Source organism: Anabrus simplex, chromosome 4 (assembly GCF_040414725.1).
Source record: "Anabrus simplex isolate iqAnaSimp1 chromosome 4, ASM4041472v1, whole genome shotgun sequence".
NCBI lineage: Eukaryota > Metazoa > Arthropoda > Insecta > Orthoptera > Tettigoniidae > Anabrus > Anabrus simplex.
In genome coordinates this window covers 297,291,815-297,313,116 of record NC_090268.1, presented here as the reverse complement: position 1 = coordinate 297,313,116, position 21,302 = coordinate 297,291,815, and the positions used below count along the sequence as shown (strand labels likewise).

Genomic DNA, 21,302 nt, shown 5'->3' with positions numbered 1-21,302 from the left:
TATATATTTTCTTAACTCGAGGGTCTATTACTAGAATTTTTCGTTACCGTGAAGGAAATCTCAAGTCCAAAAGTAAAATGTGTTCCCATAACTCGAAATCATGTGATACATTACGCTTATGCATACACATTATTCCTTTAGGAGGAACCTGGACTTAAGTCGTCTCATTATAGAAGTATAGGTGCAACCGGGCGAGTTGGCCATGCGGTCAGGGGCACACGGATGTGAGCTTGCATCCGGGAGGTAGGGGGTTCGAAGCCCACTGTCGGCAGACCTTAAGATGGTTTTCCGTGGTTTCCCATTTTCACACCAGGCTGTACCTTAATTAAGGCCACGGCTGCTTCCTTCCAACTCCTAGACCTTTCTAATCCCATCGTCGCCGTAAGACCTATCTGTGTCGGTAGGACCGAAAGCAAAAAAAAGTATAGGCATTCTCTAAATATTAGTCAAAGTGTATTGTTTGACTAGCCTCATCCCATTGCATCTTACGGTGTTGAACATTGCAACCTTGAGTAACCTAATAAGAGGTATAAAATACTAGTTTGGGCTACTTTACAATCCTCAGCTTATTTTCTAAACAGACCCAACCAGTGGCTGAAACTGTGCATGATGATTATGATCCAAATGTCATGAAAAATCATACCTCCTCCACCACCACGTCCATTCTGATAGTTGCCACCACGTCCTCTGCCACCAGAGTATCCATTAGGTGCACCACCACGCCCACTTCCACCTCGATTGCCCCTACCTCGGTTGTAGCCACGACTACTGGTTTGCGTTACATAAGCTGTAACATATGGAACAAAACAAAGAAGTAAATTGCTGTAATTTCAGGTTTGTAAATTAAAATCAAAAACTTGTTTCAACTACTGTACATATTAATGCAAACACAATATGAATGAATTTCACAAAGGTATTACACCATGACCTTGACTGCATGAAGTCTCACTCACTCTCCCTTCAAAGGTGGAAAAAAAGAGCAATGCCATGTCCTCAGTGTTTTGCATTGTCTTAACTCAGACCACTTACACAGCACTGGTACATAAGTGAAATGACTGCTGATACAATGTTGAAAGTGAAGGAAAGTGTTCATTCCAGTTTGGAGATATTGCTGAATTTAGTGGAATTTTTACAAGCAATACAAAAATTCTAGTTTGCCAGACTGAGTGGCTCAGGTGGTTAAGGCACTGGCCTTCTGATCCCAACTTGGCAGGTTCGATCCTGGCTCAGGTGGTATTTGAAGATGCCTTATGTCGGTAGATTTACTGGCATGTAAAATAACTCACGAGGGACTAAATTCCAGCACTTCTGCATCTCCGAAAACTATAAAAGTAGTTAGTGGGACGTAAAGTGCATATCATTATTATAATTTTAAAATTCTAGTCCGTCAAAACTGTGGGAAACTTGCAAATAAGGATCAGTGATCTCAAGTAAAATTTTAAGCAAAGTTACTTCTATTTTACATTTCGCACTTTGAAAAAAGTTTCTGAATATCATGCATATTCATGGACACCTTTCCTTACATCTTATATTCCTTTGTATAACAGAAAAGTACAAAGCTTAAAAAGTTATACACAGTTTTTGACGCAACAGAAGAAACATTTTCCAAATGGTGTTTCCTAATAGCACAAAGATAACTGTCAGCATCTACTAGTAATCATGGAACTTGGCTCGCTCATACAATGAATCTCGTTAGTTATAGTCTAAAGGGATCAAATTTTACACTCCTTCACTTATTTATGAATGGTGCTCCGTATATGATGAAGGCAGCAGAAGCCCTTTTAGCGAGCTTCCCAAATGACAAGTAACACACTGATGAATAACTGAATTATGGATAGTGTCAATTTTGACAAAATTGTGGTGCTCGCCCTGGTGAATGTAACAGCACGACGGGGCATGTAACTCTGATGTCAGACCTCGTAGTGACCATGTGAGTAACAGCTGAGCACAAGATGGGCGAGACACGAGATCTCAGCGCATTTGATAATTTGATAGCACCTTGATAGTCTGTACCAGACAGATGGATCAACCCATCCTCAAAATTTACGAGCACTGGGCTTTCTACATGTCAAATTGTCAAGAATGTGCGTAAGCATCTGTTTGTGGGAGAAACCACCACTGCCAGGTGAATCATCTCAGAACGGAGTAAAGAAGCCACTATTTTACTTGGGTACCTTTGCTCACAGCACGTCACAAAGCACAAAGATTGACACGGACACAGGAACACTGCCATTATACTGCTGAAACATGGGAAAAAAGATCTCTTGGACAGACTAGTCAAGGTACCAGTTCATACAGCTATTGACAGGGTACAAGTGCGTCAGCAAGTACGGGGTAATGGACCGCTCTTACCAACAGGGTAAAATTTTTTAGGCCAGCGGCAATGTTATCCTCATATGGGAACTGTTTAGGTGGGATGAAATGAGATCCCTGGTACATCTGCCCACCTCACTGACCGGTGAACGATATAGGAAAACATATCATCGCCATCCATTTATTTACCTCCAGCACCCTTCAAGAGACTTGTGCCTACAGCGAGACAATACACCAGCTCATCGCTCCCAATATGAGGCCAAGTGGTTCGATTAACATTCTACGGACACAAGGATGCTTGCCTGGTCAACTGACCTCAATCCCATTGAGCACATCTGGGATGATGCTAAGAGGAATGCAAATGCCTTGGACCTCGTTTTGATCGATCTCTGCATTAAGGTAGAAGGTGCAACGGTTATAGTCTAAAGACTTCTCCAACACTTTAGGTGTCAATGGACTCCATGTCGTGCAAAGTCGCAATCATCAGAGCAAAAAATGGTGTTGCATGCAGTTAAGCAACCATCTCTAATTCAACTGTTCATCAGTGTACAGTACACACACTATTAAACAAAGAATGAGATATTTCGTTCTTCCATTCCAGCATACAATGCTAGGCATTTGAAAAAAGTTGCCATTTTATTGGCTCGAATACAAACCGACTGTCAGTCCACTGATCCTCATGTCACCCCCCCCCCCGCGGTCAGGTCAATAACGCTGCACTTCCCCTTTAGGTGCTTTACCTCTAGTGTTCCCTTAGTATTTTGTTGTTGTTTCTATCATTATTATTTCTTGTATTACAATGCTTCTTAATGGGCATTTAATAGTCTGCCTATTAAACCGGTAATTTTTAACTTACTACTTTTTAAAAAGAGTGTCTTGTAAGATTTTTTTTAGTGACAAATGATAATCCAAAAGAGTCTCGAGTGACGAAGACTGCGTAAATTCTCGGAATTAACTACAGTTAAGAATATCGTAACACACATTCCAGACCTTGTCAGATATTACCTCCTGTGGGATTCATTAAGTCCTAATACAGATGTTAATGAAGTAGGGCGAATAGGGGGAGTTATTTAAAAATGTATTATCATTATTGTCATCATTATTATTCCTTGTAGTATAGTATAGTTTTCGTCTAAATAGTTTGTTTTTCTTCGAATTCTCCCATTCATAAATAAGTAAAGGAGTATAAAATTTGATCCCTTTAGACTATAACTGCCTATCTGGTGTGAATAATAGAACCACAGGTTTTTTTTTTTTTACCTTTAGTGAGGTCATTCACACACCCTAATTGGCCTCTGCCGGTTTAGGGTGCGACTCGTCAGATAATTTCTGGAAGCCCCTAACATCCTTTCACTTTGAAAGGAGAGGTATTTTAGTGGTGTGCCTATTTTGGGAAACAATATTATTTAGATGACTTTTTCGATGAAGTGGTGGAAGATCCGACCCGGTCAAGTGAAGTTTCTGCATTCTACTCTCAATTCGTAATCGTATCCGTGCGTACCTATAGAGTTCTTGTGATTTCTAAGTATGCGATGCCTAATGTTAAGGAATCTCCAAGTGTTTTACTCCAACGATATGCAAAGGAAGACCCTGACTCGTTTTCTTCTTTCACAACTATTTATTTTCCACCTAGTCGATACAATGATTGCCTAAGGCAATTTAATGGTTAAAAGTGGTACATGTTTCATATATTATCAACATCTTCAGCTACATAACACAGTTTAGATGAAAAATACATAAATTGACAAAGTAATGCTTTAGAGGAAGTGTAATAGACAAGAAAAATGTTCCACCGATCAATACATTTATTGTGAATGAATTATTGCACTAGTACCGGTTTCGGCCTATCTTGGCCATCATCAGCTAGCACACAAATTTACAGTCATTAGACAAAATTACAAAGATGTTACGTAAGAGCATCCGGATATCTAATGACATAATGACATCCATAATGACATGATGATATTAAACGAACTCTAAGGGCCCCCTGCTCAACATAACCGAAGATTTCTATATTTCTTTGGATCAATACGCTAACCCCAATCATAACATTAACGACATTACAAGAGAAAACCAGTATCTTTGACAAAGTCATTCCTGCAATAAAAAAATGACTATCTCAAATTAGTAAACACACGTCAGAACAAACTGACGAATCACAAACCTAACCCCGCCCCTACTTTCACAATAGCCACTCCTCCATCCCCTCCACCAACATCCCTCCACACAGCTAACATGAGCCCCAGACGTACTCGTAGCAGAACACAACAAATCTCCAAACATATCGGTACACAACCACCACAGCAACAACAGTAAGTACTCTTTTCATTTTACACATACATTCAGGCATTCCTTCATACATACGCTATACTCATATTAGCCTTTCTTTACAGATAACAACCATATAACGTGCATAGACGAGAGAAGTGTCACCACCAACTGCTCTAAAATTAAAACCCTATCTTGCTGTATATATAAATCTTATCTGACTACATTAACAGTTGAATTGCACAGTACTCAATTTTCAAATTTTAATGACAAGAGTTCTTATAACATACCAATACAAAGTATATCAGCCATAGAACATTCTCGATATTCACCTAATACAACTTAATCAACACGAGAACTACAAGAGGATTGAAGAATGAATGCAACGCAACATGAACTCAAATTTTAATAGACATTTTTAAAATATACCATGTTTTAATGTGTTTAATGTGCTATATTTTTTAGTGTCTTATGATGTGGCATATATTTTAATGTGTTTATATACTCATGTCCATGCTCAATCAATAGGTTTCAGTTTATTCTAACCATCACCACTTTTAATCAGATATATTTTAACGCAACATACTGCAATATATTTTACTTCCATTTTTCATTAGACATCCGGATGCTCTTACGTAAAATCTGTGTAATTTTGTCTAATGACTGTAAATTTGTGTGCTAGCTGATGATGGCCAAGATAGGCCGAAACCAGTACTAGTGCAATAATGCATTCACAATAAATGTATTGATCGGTGGAACATTTTTCTTGTCTATTACATTGAATCCAATCAATACGGAATATGAAACTTATAAATAATAATTAGAGGAAGTGTCCTTAAAATTAACATACGATTGACAACATTAAAACAAACAAAAATCTCAAGAGAAAATATATAAATTATTTCTACAATTGAAAGCAGTCATCCTAATTTTATATAATCGTTTTCTTCTGACTGGAAAATTCTTTTCTGCAAAATGTGTGAAAAAGAGGTAAGTTCTTATCGACACTTTCACATCTACGTTCTTAAAGATATTACTGGTCAAACGGTTGAAATTTCAAGTAAGCCATGTGCAACATATGGTGCCTACCTACTAGGTAAGTAGAGAGAAGTCTAAGAATTCAGAGTGCAGACCCGTTAGATCCTCAGATTTTACATTTCCGAGGTGGAAATTGACATTTGGAGTTGCTGGTTTTTCATGGGATCGTTGAGAGGGTGATCGTATTTCTACTGCACTACTCCAGAGTTTGTAGGGCGTTCTTTTTTTTTTTGCTAGGGGCTTTATGTCGCACCGACACAGATAGGTCTTATGGCGACGATGGGATAGGAAAGACCTAGGAGTTGGAAGGAAGCGGCCGTGGCCTTATTTAAGGTACAGCCCCAGCATTTGCCTGGTGTGAAAATGGGAAACCACGGAAAACCATTTTCAGGGCTGCCGATAGTGGGATTCGAACCTACTATCTCCCGGATGCAAGCTCACAGCCGCGCGCCTCTACGCGCACGGCCAACTCGCCCGGTAGGGCGTTCTTAAGCGCCAACATACCCCTCTACAAGGTCGAACATGCTGAGATAAGAGCTTTCTTCAAGGACTTTGCAGGAAGAGAGTTGCCCCACGAGTCAACCCTAGGTAAAATTACGTTTCTTCAGAGTATGAAAAGGTATGAATTCATGCATGACTGCCGTACTCCGCGTTCTTGTTCAAACAATTTAGAAGTAATTTTAACATGGATCTGGCTCTGTCGTAATGAAGGTAGTCTCTCGATAATACCTTCATTCCATAAAGAATATTCACTCAGGTACTTTTTTCACCAGATTCTACACGCAATCAGGAACGACATCGGTAGCCACCCAATTTGGTTATTTATCGACGAGACCACAGACAGTTGTTGAAGTACATGGCCAAAGTTATTGTTGGAAAACTCGGTCCCAGTGAACCGGGGAAGGGCCACCTAATTCTGTGCAGGGAGCTAGATGCGACAAACGATGGTACCATTGTGCGAACAGTGCAAGCAGCTGGGCATAAGTATATTTTTGTTAATTTATTTTTCGAGCATTTTGCCAAAGAATAAGTACAGTCTGGCTATAATTTCAATGCACTCTATGTATGCTCAGTGAAGTCTGACAGTTCCGATAGTTGAATATCTCTTACAGCGGTACACGTCAGAATCCCATTAACTGAACGGTTCACCCTTCATTTTATGCATTCCCGTTTCAGGCTTGCTGTGGCCAACCTTTTCAGATGAGGAGATAAACAAAGTACTCGCATTGGTGACTGACGCTGCTCCCTACATGATTAAGGCTGGGAAGAGCCTCAAGCTTCTCTACCCGAAGATGTTACATGTTACTTGTCTTGCCCATGAAATGCACTGAGTTGCTGCACGAAAAATCGCCCAGCGTCAACAGATTAATTTCTTCAGTGAAGTAAATTTTCGTCAAGGATCCTTCTCGCGTCCGTACCTTCAAGACGATGCATCCAGAGCTCCCTTTACCTCCCAAGCCCATATTGACGCGATGGGGAACTTGGATCTTGGCTGCCTTGTATTACGCTGAAAATCATAGGCCAATTGAAGAGGTAAGACTATTTGAAATGTTTAAAATCTTCTAATTTTTGAGGTTTTCTCTATCATTCCTTTCATACCTTTTATGTTTACTCCATTATACGGCACCTAATTTTGTGATTTTCTCAGTTATTCTCCTCGGCTAATGTTTTTCAATTATATTTTTTCCAGATGATCAATACGTTTGATGAGCCACTACCTCAAGAAAGCTAAGGCTGCTTTTAAAATGAAGAGCGTGATGCCATCCCCTGACTTTCATAAAAGCCTACATGAGCGTCATTCCTGAGGCCATTATAAAGTTGGAATCGCGAGGGATGGAGCTGGTTGAAGTGGTCACTACAATACAAGGGGTCATCCAAGAAGCCAACTTGTGGCCTAGAGAGACTGGGAAAACCGTGAAACAAAAGTTGGAGTTCGTGCTGGCTCGAAATCCCAGTTGGAGTGCAGCGTTGGACTTGGGAGAGGATGCTGCGTGGCAAGTCTGCACCACCAGAGGATTTTCCGAATTAATCTGCACAAGAAGCAGAATCATTGAAGTATTTACCTCTCGTGTCAGCCGACGTCGAAAGATCGTTCTCATCATTAAAACCTTGGACCGATTTAAGAAAATCATTCAAAACTGAAACCTTAGAAAAAAAATTCTTGTCGTACAAATGCAGATCTATTTCATTGCTCGCCTATTTCTGAACATTTGGTAAATAAATCTCCCATATATACAGTATACTTGAAACTTGAATGCGAGTACATCGCAGTGTGTTATTGGTTTTTTCGTTTCACTTTCCTTTCTATAATTTTTAATGGTGTTTTTCGAGCATATTCTGCATATTTAACTGCATATAATGGGTTTTGCGAGCATATCTATGGAGCACATAATGGGTTTTTCGAGCATATCTACCCAGCACATAACACATGGTTTTCGAGCACATCTGGAGATTTTATCGAGCATATCGATCCGAGCCCTAATCACCATTAACTTTTTTATAATTTTTTAATGAAGAGTTCTTTAACATGTTATTTTTAGGTCTTTGTTTAGTAGTGTATTTTTATTCCTTATTCAATACTGTGGGTTTTTTTCTTACATTATGTTATAGTGTAATTACAACTGAACTTGTGTGCTCGACAAAATGAAAAGCTTTTAAATTGCATCTAATATCCTGAAGCGGAAAAATTAATTTCCAATACCAAACAAGTGTTTATGAAAGCCCTATCAACCTGGTTTGTTAAAAGCCAAAAATTCAGATTATAAGTTTCAACCGAGACTTTTAGTTAAATGCTCAGAGATCTGGTTAGAAACAGTGGTGTATTATGTTGACAATTTTGAATATTTTGAATCAGTGGTAGATGAACTAAATTGGGATGACGCTTCATTAATTAAAATTCTTTAGAACCTGCAAAAAAGGAACACAACAGGACAAACACAATGCAGACATGCCAACTTTCAAAAGTAAAAAAAATCAGGAGAAATTTGGCAGCGAATCGCAACGTATGACACATCACTGATGGCAGAACATGTACTAATTCATTATAATTAAATACATTAACAACTCTATTTGGCCTACATACATATATATATATATATATATATTCATTATTTATACGTGAATACTAAATATTGGACATACCTGAACTTTAGGAACATGTGACTTCTCATCCTTCAACATGCTGAACACATTATGACTAATTTTAGCCCAACACACCCCTAGCTGACATAGCCACAAAGTGGCAGAAACTAGTCCCAAGACTAATGTAATATTATTTACTTAATATATTGTATTGAAAAGGTCATCATTTCTCTACGTGCACTTAAAATATGTTTCCATGATAGAGTTAGGTTAGGTGACTGATTGAAGAAGAAAAACTTTTGCCACAGAGGCCTCTCGAGTGGTACTATAATTTTTCAGAATAAAATTAAACACACACTTCCACGTAGTATTGAATTTCATAGAATAACAAACAAGTAAGCCATAGTGCGGATGTCATCCGCAAAAATGAAATTTAAACTCATTGCAGTTTCATATCGATTTTAACGTGTATAGGGCTTTTCCCGTCTTCTATGAAAAATCTGATATGACAATCCGCTGTAGTGAGTACATTTATCGCAGTTATGAATTCATGCTATAACAGACTGTACTTTCCATGTTAAATGAGAACGTAAGTCAATTGCAATAATTTGTAGATATTACAAGAAGTAATTTAAAGATGCTAAAATCTATGAAGCAAGATACAGATAGCTGGGATGCAATTATCATGTATGTTTTAGTGCAAAGACTGGATAGTAGAACAAGGAAGGAATGGGAGCTTCACATTTCAGATAGGCAGTTACCAACTTTATAACAACTGTACACATTTTTACAACATAAATGCAATGCTTTAGAAAGCTCATATAGAAAGATCAGAGCTAACAACCAGAAATATGACAACAGGGCAAGTCTTGCTAAGAGCCAGTTACTGTCATTTGTTAGTGTCAAGGATCAATATTCATTTGGCCCTCAACGGGCAACTTAAACGCACTCTTCAGAGTAATGGCAGTAGTGCCAGACCTGTAGCGTAGATCCTTTCCAACAGAACAAAGATAGCCTAGGCCACCATAGCTCAATTAGTAGAGCAACTGGCGCAAAATCGGGAGGTTGTGGGTTCTGATCCCATTGGTGTCTGGTTGGCCATTTTTGTTCTGTACTTAACATCCCTTCAACACGTACTAAATGTATGTAACACGACCTAATAGGTTGAAAGTCTGTTTCGATTTCAATTCCCATACTGTTCACCAGTGTCCAGAATTTAAAGTTTCACAGAATGCTGCCAGGTAGGAAATGGTTAAATATCATAACTTATCTATAAATTGTCTTGGTAATGATCATGTGGTTAAACAAAGCAGATTCAGCAGATGAAAGTATGTGGCAAGTGGCACTACTCTATAACACTGCAGTGAGGAATCACGAAGTGGACAATAACACAAGAGGTTTGTACACATTTAAGGAGACACACAGCATACTGCGTGTACTGTTAGGAACAGCTAAGATCAAAGTCAAGGACAACACAGGCAATCAGAAATCAGGGACGATTCTTCTTGACAGTGGTTTGCAATCTAATTTTGTTACAGAAGATCTTGTTAGAAAGTTGGTTTAACTCTTCAAACAAGGAATCATAACACCAGTAAAGGATATTAACAATGTAAAGTCAACAGTCACACTGTCAATTGGAATTAAGATTCAAAACCAGTAGCTATCAAACAAAAATAACATGTTTGGTTCTACCACAAGTTACTTATCATATACAGTAGAACCTCGATAATTCAAAATCTCGCCTAATTTGAAGCAGCCCTCGTTCCCGGAAACATGGTGTACGGTTTTGCATGTTATTTAAATCATTTAATTTGAAATACGGATAATTCATAATATGAAGAACAATGTCGGTCCCGTTACCGAAATTCAGATTTTTAATTCGAAACTGCCTTCATAATTTGAAAAAAAAAAAAAGTATTTTACAGAGTAGCTTAAATTCCAAATTTCTCCGCATCATGAAAGAACACGTCTTCCGGAACGTGAAGGGGTAACTTGGCGCACTTTCACCTACTTCGGCATGTCTACAGTGTGCTTCAAATCTGCTATGTTGGAGCGGAATCGTAATTATTTTGTATTTGGCGTTTTTAGGAACGCCACAATTCACAATATCACGTAGAAGTAGTGTGGGGAGAGGTAGAATCCGCGAACACCGGCGATGCAGACAGTTGGCAAAAAGCGTGGCTTATAGCCTATAATCAATTCGTACGCACCAAACAATATTGGCAATGCCGATGAAACTCCATTGCTTGTTTTTTTTTTTTTTAATGCTGAGGCCAAATGGACTTATGGTTATAAAGGAGAGAATTGCCAGCTGGCAAAAGTACTGTGTTGCTATGCAGTGCACATTGCACACGGAAGCAAGAGACTTCCTTTGAAGTTTGAAAAGTCACAATGTTTTAAGGCGTCGAACACTATCCATGCCAGTACAAGGCATCTAAAAATGCAGACAGTACAGTAATCCAAAAGATAAAGCATTTGCACAGGGGAGCCAGCATAATTTTCCCTCGTCTATGAATTGTGTTTTTCTTCCTTTCGTTGCGTGAGGTTATGTTTGTCATTGTTTTATACAAGAGCACTATTTCAATAAAGTAAATGTACCTTGTTGGATAAATCTCTGAAATAGTGTTTTCCATGACATCTGAAAAGTTTAAACTGAGAATCAAGGTGATCGCATGCATTAATGGGTCTTAGAAGTGCCATGGTAGGAAATCGTACAAGTATAGTCACTGTACTGTTGTAATGCGGACGGAAGTGAGAGACTTTCTCCCCTCCTTATAGGAAAGTACGATAAGCCGCAATGTTTTAAGGGCATCGGGTACATTCCGTGCAAGCGCAAGGCATCTAAAATGCACCCAGTACAGTAACCCAATGAATAAAGCACTTGCACAGGGGAGCCAGTATAGATATCTCATCATCTTTGAATCATGTCTTCTTTCCTCCGATTTCATTGCAGTATTCGGGAGATAGTAGGTTCAAACCCCACTGTCGGCAGCCCTGAAAATGGTTTTCTGTGGTTTCCCATTTTCACACCAGGCAAATGCTGGGGCTGTATCTTAATTAAGGCCACACCCGCTTCCTTCCCACTCCTAGCCCTTCCCTGTCCCATCGTCACCATAAGAAATATCTGTGTCGGTGCGACGTAAAGCACAAATTTCATTGCATGAGGCTATGTTTGCCAGTGAGTTATCCAGGTGCATTATTTTAATACTGTAAATGCTCCTTGTTGGATACATGTGGAAACAGATTTTTCCATGACATTTGAGAGCTTTAAACTGTGAATTAAGGTGAATTGCATGCAGTAACAGGTCTTAGAATATACTGTCAGGCCGCAAGGGTTGGCATTCCCAAAGTATGTGTTGGCGGTTAATTCAAAATCACGTAATTCGAAGTCCGATTTTTGCGTCCCAACGACTTTGAATTAACAAGGTTTTAACTGAAATCATGTGCCTATTGTACAAATTAACCTCTATAAATAGACTCCCCCACCCACACCAATGAAAAACTCTGAGATGAAGATTTTAACAAGCCTGCTGATTACAAACTATCCACTTCATGTCTGTATCGACACCACAATCTAAGAATATAGAATTATTTAACCACCTAACCGATAACTTTATTTCCCTTTGGCAATGTTATGAAATCCGTAGTATTACATGTTTCGACTGCTTTGCAGTCATCACCTACATTCCCTTACGCTTAGATATAAAAAAAAGATGAAAGTATTGTACCAGGAAGGCCTAGGTCCTGGCACATATTAATTGAAAAACTTTATTTCAGCATACAATTTCCGTCCGCCATGCGATCAGCTGAGCGAAGGAACATTCCGGTACGTACCAGACGCCACGACCGACTAGGCGAGGCCAAGTGACGTCACCTACCGCTTGAAAGTTGCCTCCCCTAGAGATATTTCTCGAAAGAATTTTTCTCTCGTGAACTTTTTAACGCCTCAACCAATTTGAACAGGACCAACGCTAAATTGTAGCAGACACCGCAAAAGCAAAATCCTGTAAATTTCAAAGCAATCTGTCCATTAGTTTCTGAGTTATAACAATATAAAGTTTAAGAAGATCGAGCACTCTCGGTCACATGACTAAGAACACCACCCCTCCTGGCGCAGATATATATGCCACTAGGTCAAGGCTAACAAGCAGTTCAGTTCAATGTGTGTGCGAGTGAAACAGAGGGGAGACTGACCCTCGTACAGTATGTCTGTGCAGTCTCGAAGACAGTACTTTCCGTCGCGTTTTGCGGAGACAAAATTATGGAATAATCAATTGCCGTCGTACTTGTAAAAGACGTCGCACCGTAACTAGTCTAGCGTGCCGCAACTTCGATATAATTCACAGACATTTCGAAGTATAACACGGGTGAAATCATTGAAGTACGCAGTTAAATATTGGACATTCACAAACTAGAACATGACGTGTGGACTTAATTAATTTCACATAATTACCACAATAAACAGAAACTGTCGTGTACAATAACTCTAACTACTCTAAGACTCATTTTTCTAATGCAGTACATCCTTGAACTGTCTCTTTATTTACTTGTCATATTAGGACATGACATACTACAGTGATAAACTTGGTGAATATTAACAACTTTTTCCAAAGTAATATAATTTTATCACCACCAGAAAATCAGTGTTATCTGCAAGGATAATGATTCAAAGACTGTGGTGAGAGACGGTAATGAGAAATATTACACGTAACTTTTACAAGTGTTTGAACTGTATTTATGGACGTTCTCAGTGACAATTTAAAATAGTGTTTTATGCAGCAAGGACTGTAATCATTCATTTAACGTCATAAAATTAACACACGAACTGAACTGTGTTCAACAGTGAATGATAGCATCTGTAAATACTACTTGCGCCAAATGAACGTTCCGTGTGCTAAAATCACCTCCACGAGCAGCGGAAATCTTGATGAAATTCTACAAGATCCAGCTACCTTCAACATCATCTCATCTATGGTACCCATCGAGGGACGTCAACGTGGTTTCTTCGTGGAACATCGAGTTCGAGTCTTCGTCCGCACCCCGCGGAATGTTCCAGACTCCCACCAACATTTGTAAGCCAAATTTTCTTTATTGAGCGAGTATTCACAAACTGACTGACTTTTTTTTTTTTAATCAATCTTGAACAATGATTTACTCAGTGCTACGTGTGACGATATTTCGTAGTTTTTCATCATTTCTCAGAAATGTGTGCGTGTGTGTTTTATATTCAGGAATCATTCAAGAAGATTACTTTCGCACTGCAAGATGTGTGGTTAAGGTTATTTTAATATGTATAACTTTTGCTTTCTCAACGATTCATTTGTTTCTATATTCGTCCCTGTTTTTATCTCCTTGTAAGATGTGTATTGTTTAATGTAACGCCTTGTGTAATATAAATGCCTACATGCTGGCCTATTTCCCACATTTTGGCTGATGATGACGCCAAACAGCGTCGAAACTAGTTCCAAGTGCAAATACATGTTATAAATAAACTATAACATTTTTGCATTGAAAAGGTGGACCCTTTAAGTTTTCCCATCTTCCATTCTCAGTTCAATACGGATAAAAATGAAATTCTTAGGTTTAAAATTTCTCAGAAATTCATCTTTAATGATAAATTTATTTTTCAAAATTTAATATTCATATTACATAGAAGAACTCTAGGATTTTCAAGTGTTCTATATTTCAAGGCTAACAAACTGAGAAACTTTCAACAGAAATTTAAATTCTTATTTCAATTTTCAATTATAAGTGTGTGTTCATTTCATGAATTAATACCTAGAAAGACTTTAGGTGAAGAACTGACACTTCGTGTTTTCACAAAAGACTATAGGACCTGTGAGATTTATTTTCACAATCTGAATACAAGAAGATTTACGTTAACACTTTTTTGATTTCAACAAAATATCTGAGTCCTATATTGATATTGCAGGGTGCTGAATCATTTAACATTATTAATAAATTGTTTGGAAAAGGTATAACCATCTATTATTCGCCCTGCGATTCTATCCTGCTCTGTACCGGCTCCAAAATCAACTTCCACTACCCGAGATCCTTCTCATGCCCTAAACCCACGAACTTTTCCTGGTAGAGTATACACAATATATGTTCTTGTAACCGCTGTGATCTCTTCCCATGGGAAACTTTTGACTGTCTAATGGGGAAGGATTGTGGCGGTGAGCATGGGGGGAGGAGAGTGGGCGGTGTGTGTGTGTGTGTGTGTGTGTGTGTGTGAGTGTGTGAGGAAGAATGCTTAAAAATACAATTAGAAACTTGTCCTTAAATAAAATATTGTTCAATTTTTCTTCAGCAGCTTCCAATTAAGAAGATAAAACATATTTTTGAGTCTCCTTATTGCTTCTGCTTGGAAGCATATTTGTAAAAACACTAGTTAACTTTTTACAAACTACTTAAGATTTAATTAAAGTGTAATTAAAACTTAACCTTAACTAAAATACTATTAAAAGATTTAAGAGCTTCCAACTGAGGAGATAAAAATTATTTTTCTCTTTTATGCCTCCGCTCGCCTACAAGATGAAACGAATCACAAATTTATAATGATTAAATAGTATAGAGTATATACGTTCCCAGTAACAACGTTTTACCGTATTATTTGTTCAAATTACGTGGTCCCGCGAGCATCCTAAAATGACAAATACGAGCCACACAATTGTCAAATTTTGTCATTTCCAGATCACAGTGCGTGACTCATGGTTAACCCATTGCCTTGCAATGACTGAAATTTATGACGGAAATTTCCGGCCACCCTCTTTATTGCTTTCTTGAGGTTTCCAAGGACACATATTGATACAGTAGAACCTCGATAATTCGAAATCGGTTAATTCAAAATCCCGCCTAATTCGAAGGAGGTCTCGTTCCCGGAAACATGAGATACAGTTTTGCATGTTATTAAAATTGTTTAATTCGAAATACGGATAATACGTAATTCGAAGTACAATGTCGGCCCCATACCCGAAATTTAGACTTTTAACTCGAAACTGCCTTTACATTTTAAAACAGTAGTATATTACAGAGTAATTTCAACTCGAAATTTATCCGCGTCATAATAGAACGTGTGTTCCGGAACGTGGAGTGGTACCGTAGCTTTCCGCATTTACACTCACTTCAGTGGATCTACAGTGCGCTTCATGATTACCAAGTTGAATGAAATCGGAATTCTTTTGCATTCAAACTTTTAAGGAACGCCGTAATATCACTCAACGGGCAGGAAACAAAGTGGCTCATATAATAAATTACTTTATTTTAATGTGAGCCCAAACGATCATATGGTTTTAAAGGAGAAAGTGCCAGCCGGAGAATCGTACAAGTGTGAGGGATGGGGGTTATTGTAGTGCGTTGCAATGCACATAGAAGCGAGAAACTTTAGCCCCTCGTCATAGGAAAGATCGATAAGCCACAATGTTATGGGCGTCGGGCACTTTCCATGCCAGTACAAAGCATCTAAAAATGCAAACAGCACAGAAATAAAAAAAAAATGCATTTGCACAGGGGAACCAGCATAATTTATCCTCGTCTTTGAATTGTGTGATATTTTTCTTTCGTTGCGTGAGGTTATGTTTGTAAGTTATTTATCCAAGTGCATTATCTGAACATTGTAAATGCACCTTGTTGGATACATGTTGGAAATAGTTTTTTCCCATGGCATTTGAAAGGTTTAAACCGTGAATCAAGGCGATTGCATGTATTGATGAGCCTTAGAATACTTTGTGACGCGGCAAGTGTTTACATTTCTGAAATACAAGAGAAGTGCCATGGCGGGAAATCGTACAGTACAAGGATAGTCATAGGAAAGTTTGATTTTACGGACATCGGGCACTTTCTGTGTAAATACAAGGCACCTAAAATGCTTACAGTATAGTAATTCAATGAATAAAGTACTTGCACATGCATAGATTTCTCGTCTTTGAACCGTACTTTTCTTTCTTTCGTTGCGTGAGGTTATGTTTGTCAGCGAGATATCCAAGTGCATTATTTGAATACTGTAAATGCACCTTCTTGGATACATTTTGGAAATAGTTCTTTTTTCATGGCATTTGAAAGGTATGAACTGTGAATCAAGGTTAACTGCATGCAGTAATGGGCCTTAGAATATTTTGTAACGCAGCGAGGGTTGGTACTTCTGAATTGCGAATTGGCGGTTAATTCGAAATCACGTAATTCGAAGTCCGATTTTTGAGTCCCAACGACTTCGAATTAACGAGGTTTTACTGTATATCTTTGCAATCCCAACATGTCTACGAGATGTTGGTAATCGCATTTCAGCTAACTTTGCCCTTCAGCTACGTATTTTGCTGCCAAAGAGTCTAAATATGATCGAGTAAATTGCCGCGTAAAGCTTTAGTGAAGGTAAAGTCAACGTCATGGCCGAGTCGGATGAAGCTCGAATATTACGTTTGTTTGGAGGAAAGCGATGTCAGTGACTGTTTTTCCGATGAAAGTGATACTGAATTACCATCAAGTGGCGTTAGCATCAGTAATTCCGAAGAATTAGATGACGTTATTGAAGAAAATGAAGATGGGGACGCAGGTGGGCGTGTGCATAACCTAGAAGACTGAAAGTGTACACAAACAGACAATGTACCAAATAATATGTGGTGTAATCTTCTTGCTACCACAGAGTTCAGTTCTCCAAGCGCCATAGTTTTTCTTCTGCTGAAAGAAGGTATTGATGCGGTTGGTCAGTTTTGTATTTAGTATTATTATTATTATTTTGTTATGCCTGACTAATGAGCGCAATTAAACTTATTTAGCTGATGTAGTTGCCTTTTCCTTCTCCCAAAATCTCTTCATCTTCTCACTGTGGCTTTTCTTGCAAAGTCTGCTATGACTGCAGAGGAAAAAATCCCACGGGAAAGAACAGGGGTGAATCCTGCTATGAATGTGATAAGTGTAAGGTGGCAATGTATGTTTATGAGTGTTTTAAGATCTAGCACACTGTGTTGAACTATTGTTAGAATGTGAACTGTGTTTCAGTGTGTTGACTTGCTGTAGCAAAAGTGTTCTCTTTAAAGCCAGATTAAATTGCAATCAATGTATATTTATTTTCAAGAAAAATTGCAGTTCAATGGGTTAATTTACAACAACTTGAACCAAAATATTAGTGATTTCATTTCTTTTTGGTGCATCACCATCCTAGTTTTCTTCATTATAAACATTAAAATTGCCATCTCTTAAATGCTTAGAGACGTTATGCAGTAGAAAGCAATCCATGATAATGGGTGAAATTTTCTGTAAAGAGATTCTGACTGTTTGCTAGTAGAGGAAAAAGTCTCTTCAGCTGACCAAAATATCTTTCAATAATTACTCCATTTAGAGCATTGTAATTGTAAATGATTGTAATTTTCTTCTTGTAGATTGGATTTTGGTAAGAAGTTAGCAGCCAAGGTACAAGCCCGCAACCTGAATTGCCTAACAGTATTGCAGCTCACGTGTGCTCTCGCAATCCTTCATACAGATTCACAACTTAGTACAGTAGAACCTCGATTATACGTTCCCAGAAACTACGTTTTACCATATTGTTCGTTCAAATTACGTGGTCCCGCGAGCATCCTAATTAAATTACGTTAATCCATTTTAACATTGCAAATCATATTGTCAAAACAAATTTTTAATGTGCATATTATTCTTGTTTTAAATATTATCACTGAAATTAGATTTACATTCAATGTAATGAAATTTGTAACAACAACCCAAATATGACAAACCTTGAGGCAATTGTATAGGCTGATGTTGCTTGTGAATAAAAGTGAAACATGTCCCAGTAAATTAGTGTTGTAACATTACAACTTAGCAACACAAACTGTAATTTGTATTGAAAAGGTGGATCAAAATAACCAACAAATTGTTAGTATATCATGTTTGGCTATGTCGTGGATTCATTTTAATTCGTTATTTATATCTTCTTTTGTCATTGGAATACTAAAGGCTCTAAATACCATGTTATAATAGGCTGCTCTTTTGTGTGTGTAACCTATAGATTTTGTAAGATAAGTGGTTGTCGTGTCTGGTTATTGTCAAGTCTAAATAATTTAAGATACCGTTATTGTCAGTCTCTTTGGTGAATTTAATTTGGGGGTCCAATGTGTTAAGTTTGTCTAGTATAGTATCTGCGTCAGAAGATCTATTATCTGTTATTACAAAGATGTCATCAACGAATCTGCGCCAAAAATATATATATATATTTTTTTTGATTGACGTGTGTTCTAGGTAATCTCTATAAATTTCTGCTAATATTCCGGAGGCAGGAGATCCCATAGGTAGTTCTTGTTGCTGGTATATGGTATCATGAAATCTGAAGTAATTATTGTTTATGGCAAATTCAAGTAAATTCATGAATTCATCTATTTCTAAGGTGCCCAAGTTGCTGTGGTTTTTAAAATTGGATTCTATTATTTTGATTGTTTGTTTGATAGGAATGTTAGGGTACATGTTTTTTATATAGAATGAAGCAAGGGTATGGTCTGTTCGATCTTTAGTTCTTTGGTTCTGTTGCAAAAATCTATTTTTTTTTTGTATTGTTTTGTTTGCTAAAAATGAATAATGCTTTTTCAGAAATTTTTGAATGAATTGCGATAGTTTATAGGTTGGACTGGCTCTATAATTTATGATCAGTCTCATGTGTACATTTTCTTTGTGTATTTTAGGGTAGGCTTTTGCGGTTGGTAATTTAGGGTTCATTGTTATAAGTTTAGCAGATTCTGTTTCGGTGTATTGAGTAGATTCCTCTGTATGTTATTGGTTTTATCTTGACGTTTGATTGAAAAAGTGTTGTCTTGGAAACCTTCTTTAGTCTTTATGTTTTCATTTTGAACCATAATGACCGTAGTGTTGCCTTTGTTGGCCTTTGTTATTAGTAGACTGTCCTGTTTTATTTTGTTTTTGAGTTTGTTTAGGTGTGATTTAGTGGTGGAATTGATGTTTAGGTTATTATTATGAATGTTATTGATGTATTATGGGATCATTTTACAGCAATATCTACAACATGAATACAGACAAGAGGTGTCGCTACCAACAGCTCCTTTAATCAAAATTTTACAACTCAAGACTTTGCAGTCTGTCACAAAACTTACTGAAGTATATCAACGGTTGAATCACAGCAGTACAAGAATTAAATATGTCAATATTTCCTCTGATCAAATTGCCAAACTGCAGCAGCAAGCCTCATCAAATCTAGAAGCCATTTTCCAACGAATTCAAGACTTCAATTCTAGATTATCATCGTAACTAATCACACATAATGCAAAATTACAGTCTTTTTAAATAACATTATTTAGAGAGCACAATTTTTAACTAAAATTCTCAATACTGAAATGTTACTGTATTCTAGATACCAACGCACTTCAGAAACTATGGCTCCTATATATTAACATCCAATATTTACATTTATATTTATGACTCAAATTTTAATGCCAAATTATAGTTGAATCAATTTTAACATTGCAAACAATTTTTAGCCAAATTTTTAAATTGTAAAAACTGTGTTTTGGACGTCAATGTGTTTTAGAATTAAGAGTTAATCCATTTTAACATTGCAAATCATATTGTCAAAAAAAATTTTTAATGTGTATATTATTCTTGTTTTAAATATCACTGAAATTAGATTTACATTCAATGTAATGAAATTTGTAACAACCACCCAAATGACAAACCTTGAGGCAATTGTATAGGCTGATGATGCTTGTGAATAAAAGCGAAACATGTCCCGGTAAATTAGTGTTGTAACATTACAACTTAGCAACACAAACTGTAATTTGTACTGAAAAGGTGGATCAAAATAACCAACAAATTGTTAGTATATCATAGCATAGTTCAATACGAGTCTAATAATGAGATTAGTTACATGTAATGTGATAGCCAACCAGGCAAAAACTAAGACAAACAGGTATATTAACCCCAAGGTTAAAGTCAGTAAGATTGCTAAAGATATCTGGTTTTTGAAAGAATGTTTAAGGTGCGGTGTAATACCGAAATTCTTAAGGCCTACCCAAAGAAAGAACATATCAAGTTCAAAATCTCTTGACACCCAAAGCAGAGTAAACAAAATATGGCTAAAAAACGAATTAAAGTTACTGTACAGAAAAAAATCGTTATTAAACTTACAGCTCTACAAAGCACACTTAAGTATATCCCATTTTACATCGCCTTTAGACTGGAGCTCCATTCAACGACATACTATTTAAAAACTCTCAAACATCTTAGACAGAAAGCAAAAAACTCTAGAAAACAAACTAAAACACCTAATATAAGATCAAAAAAAGTTAACCGTTAATGGAAAAAATGATTCAATTCCTTTAAAGATAAACAACCCCCCCGACAATTTATCAGACACCACTTTTTCTGAAAATGAAATGAACATACTCAACAAAGGAACTAAGTTCAATTGGCCTAACCCGTACAAAATGGAAGAATTAACTATCACAATAGCGGAATCTGAAGCAAATATAGGGAAACTGCCAGCAGAAATACAAAATGACATTAAATATGAAGTAAAAAAGAAACTCCCAAGTTTAGTAAAAGAAAACTAATTCCGACCAGACCCTCCTAAAACAAATAAAAGATTTAAAGACAAAAATAAAAGATAA

General features: G+C 37.3%; 1 protein-coding gene across 3 annotated transcripts in view; it reads right to left on the bottom strand.

The window, feature by feature from the left end:
* The window catches only part of Capr (Caprin), a 220,663-nt gene that overhangs the window by 39,121 nt on the left and 160,240 nt on the right, over positions 1-21,302 (bottom strand). For all 3 annotated transcript variants that reach the window (XM_067145615.2, XM_067145617.2, XM_067145616.2), the window contains one exon: positions 644-787. In XM_067145615.2, the coding sequence (XP_067001716.2) occupies positions 644-787 (144 nt within the window). The remainder of the gene's footprint in view (positions 1-643; positions 788-21,302) is intronic.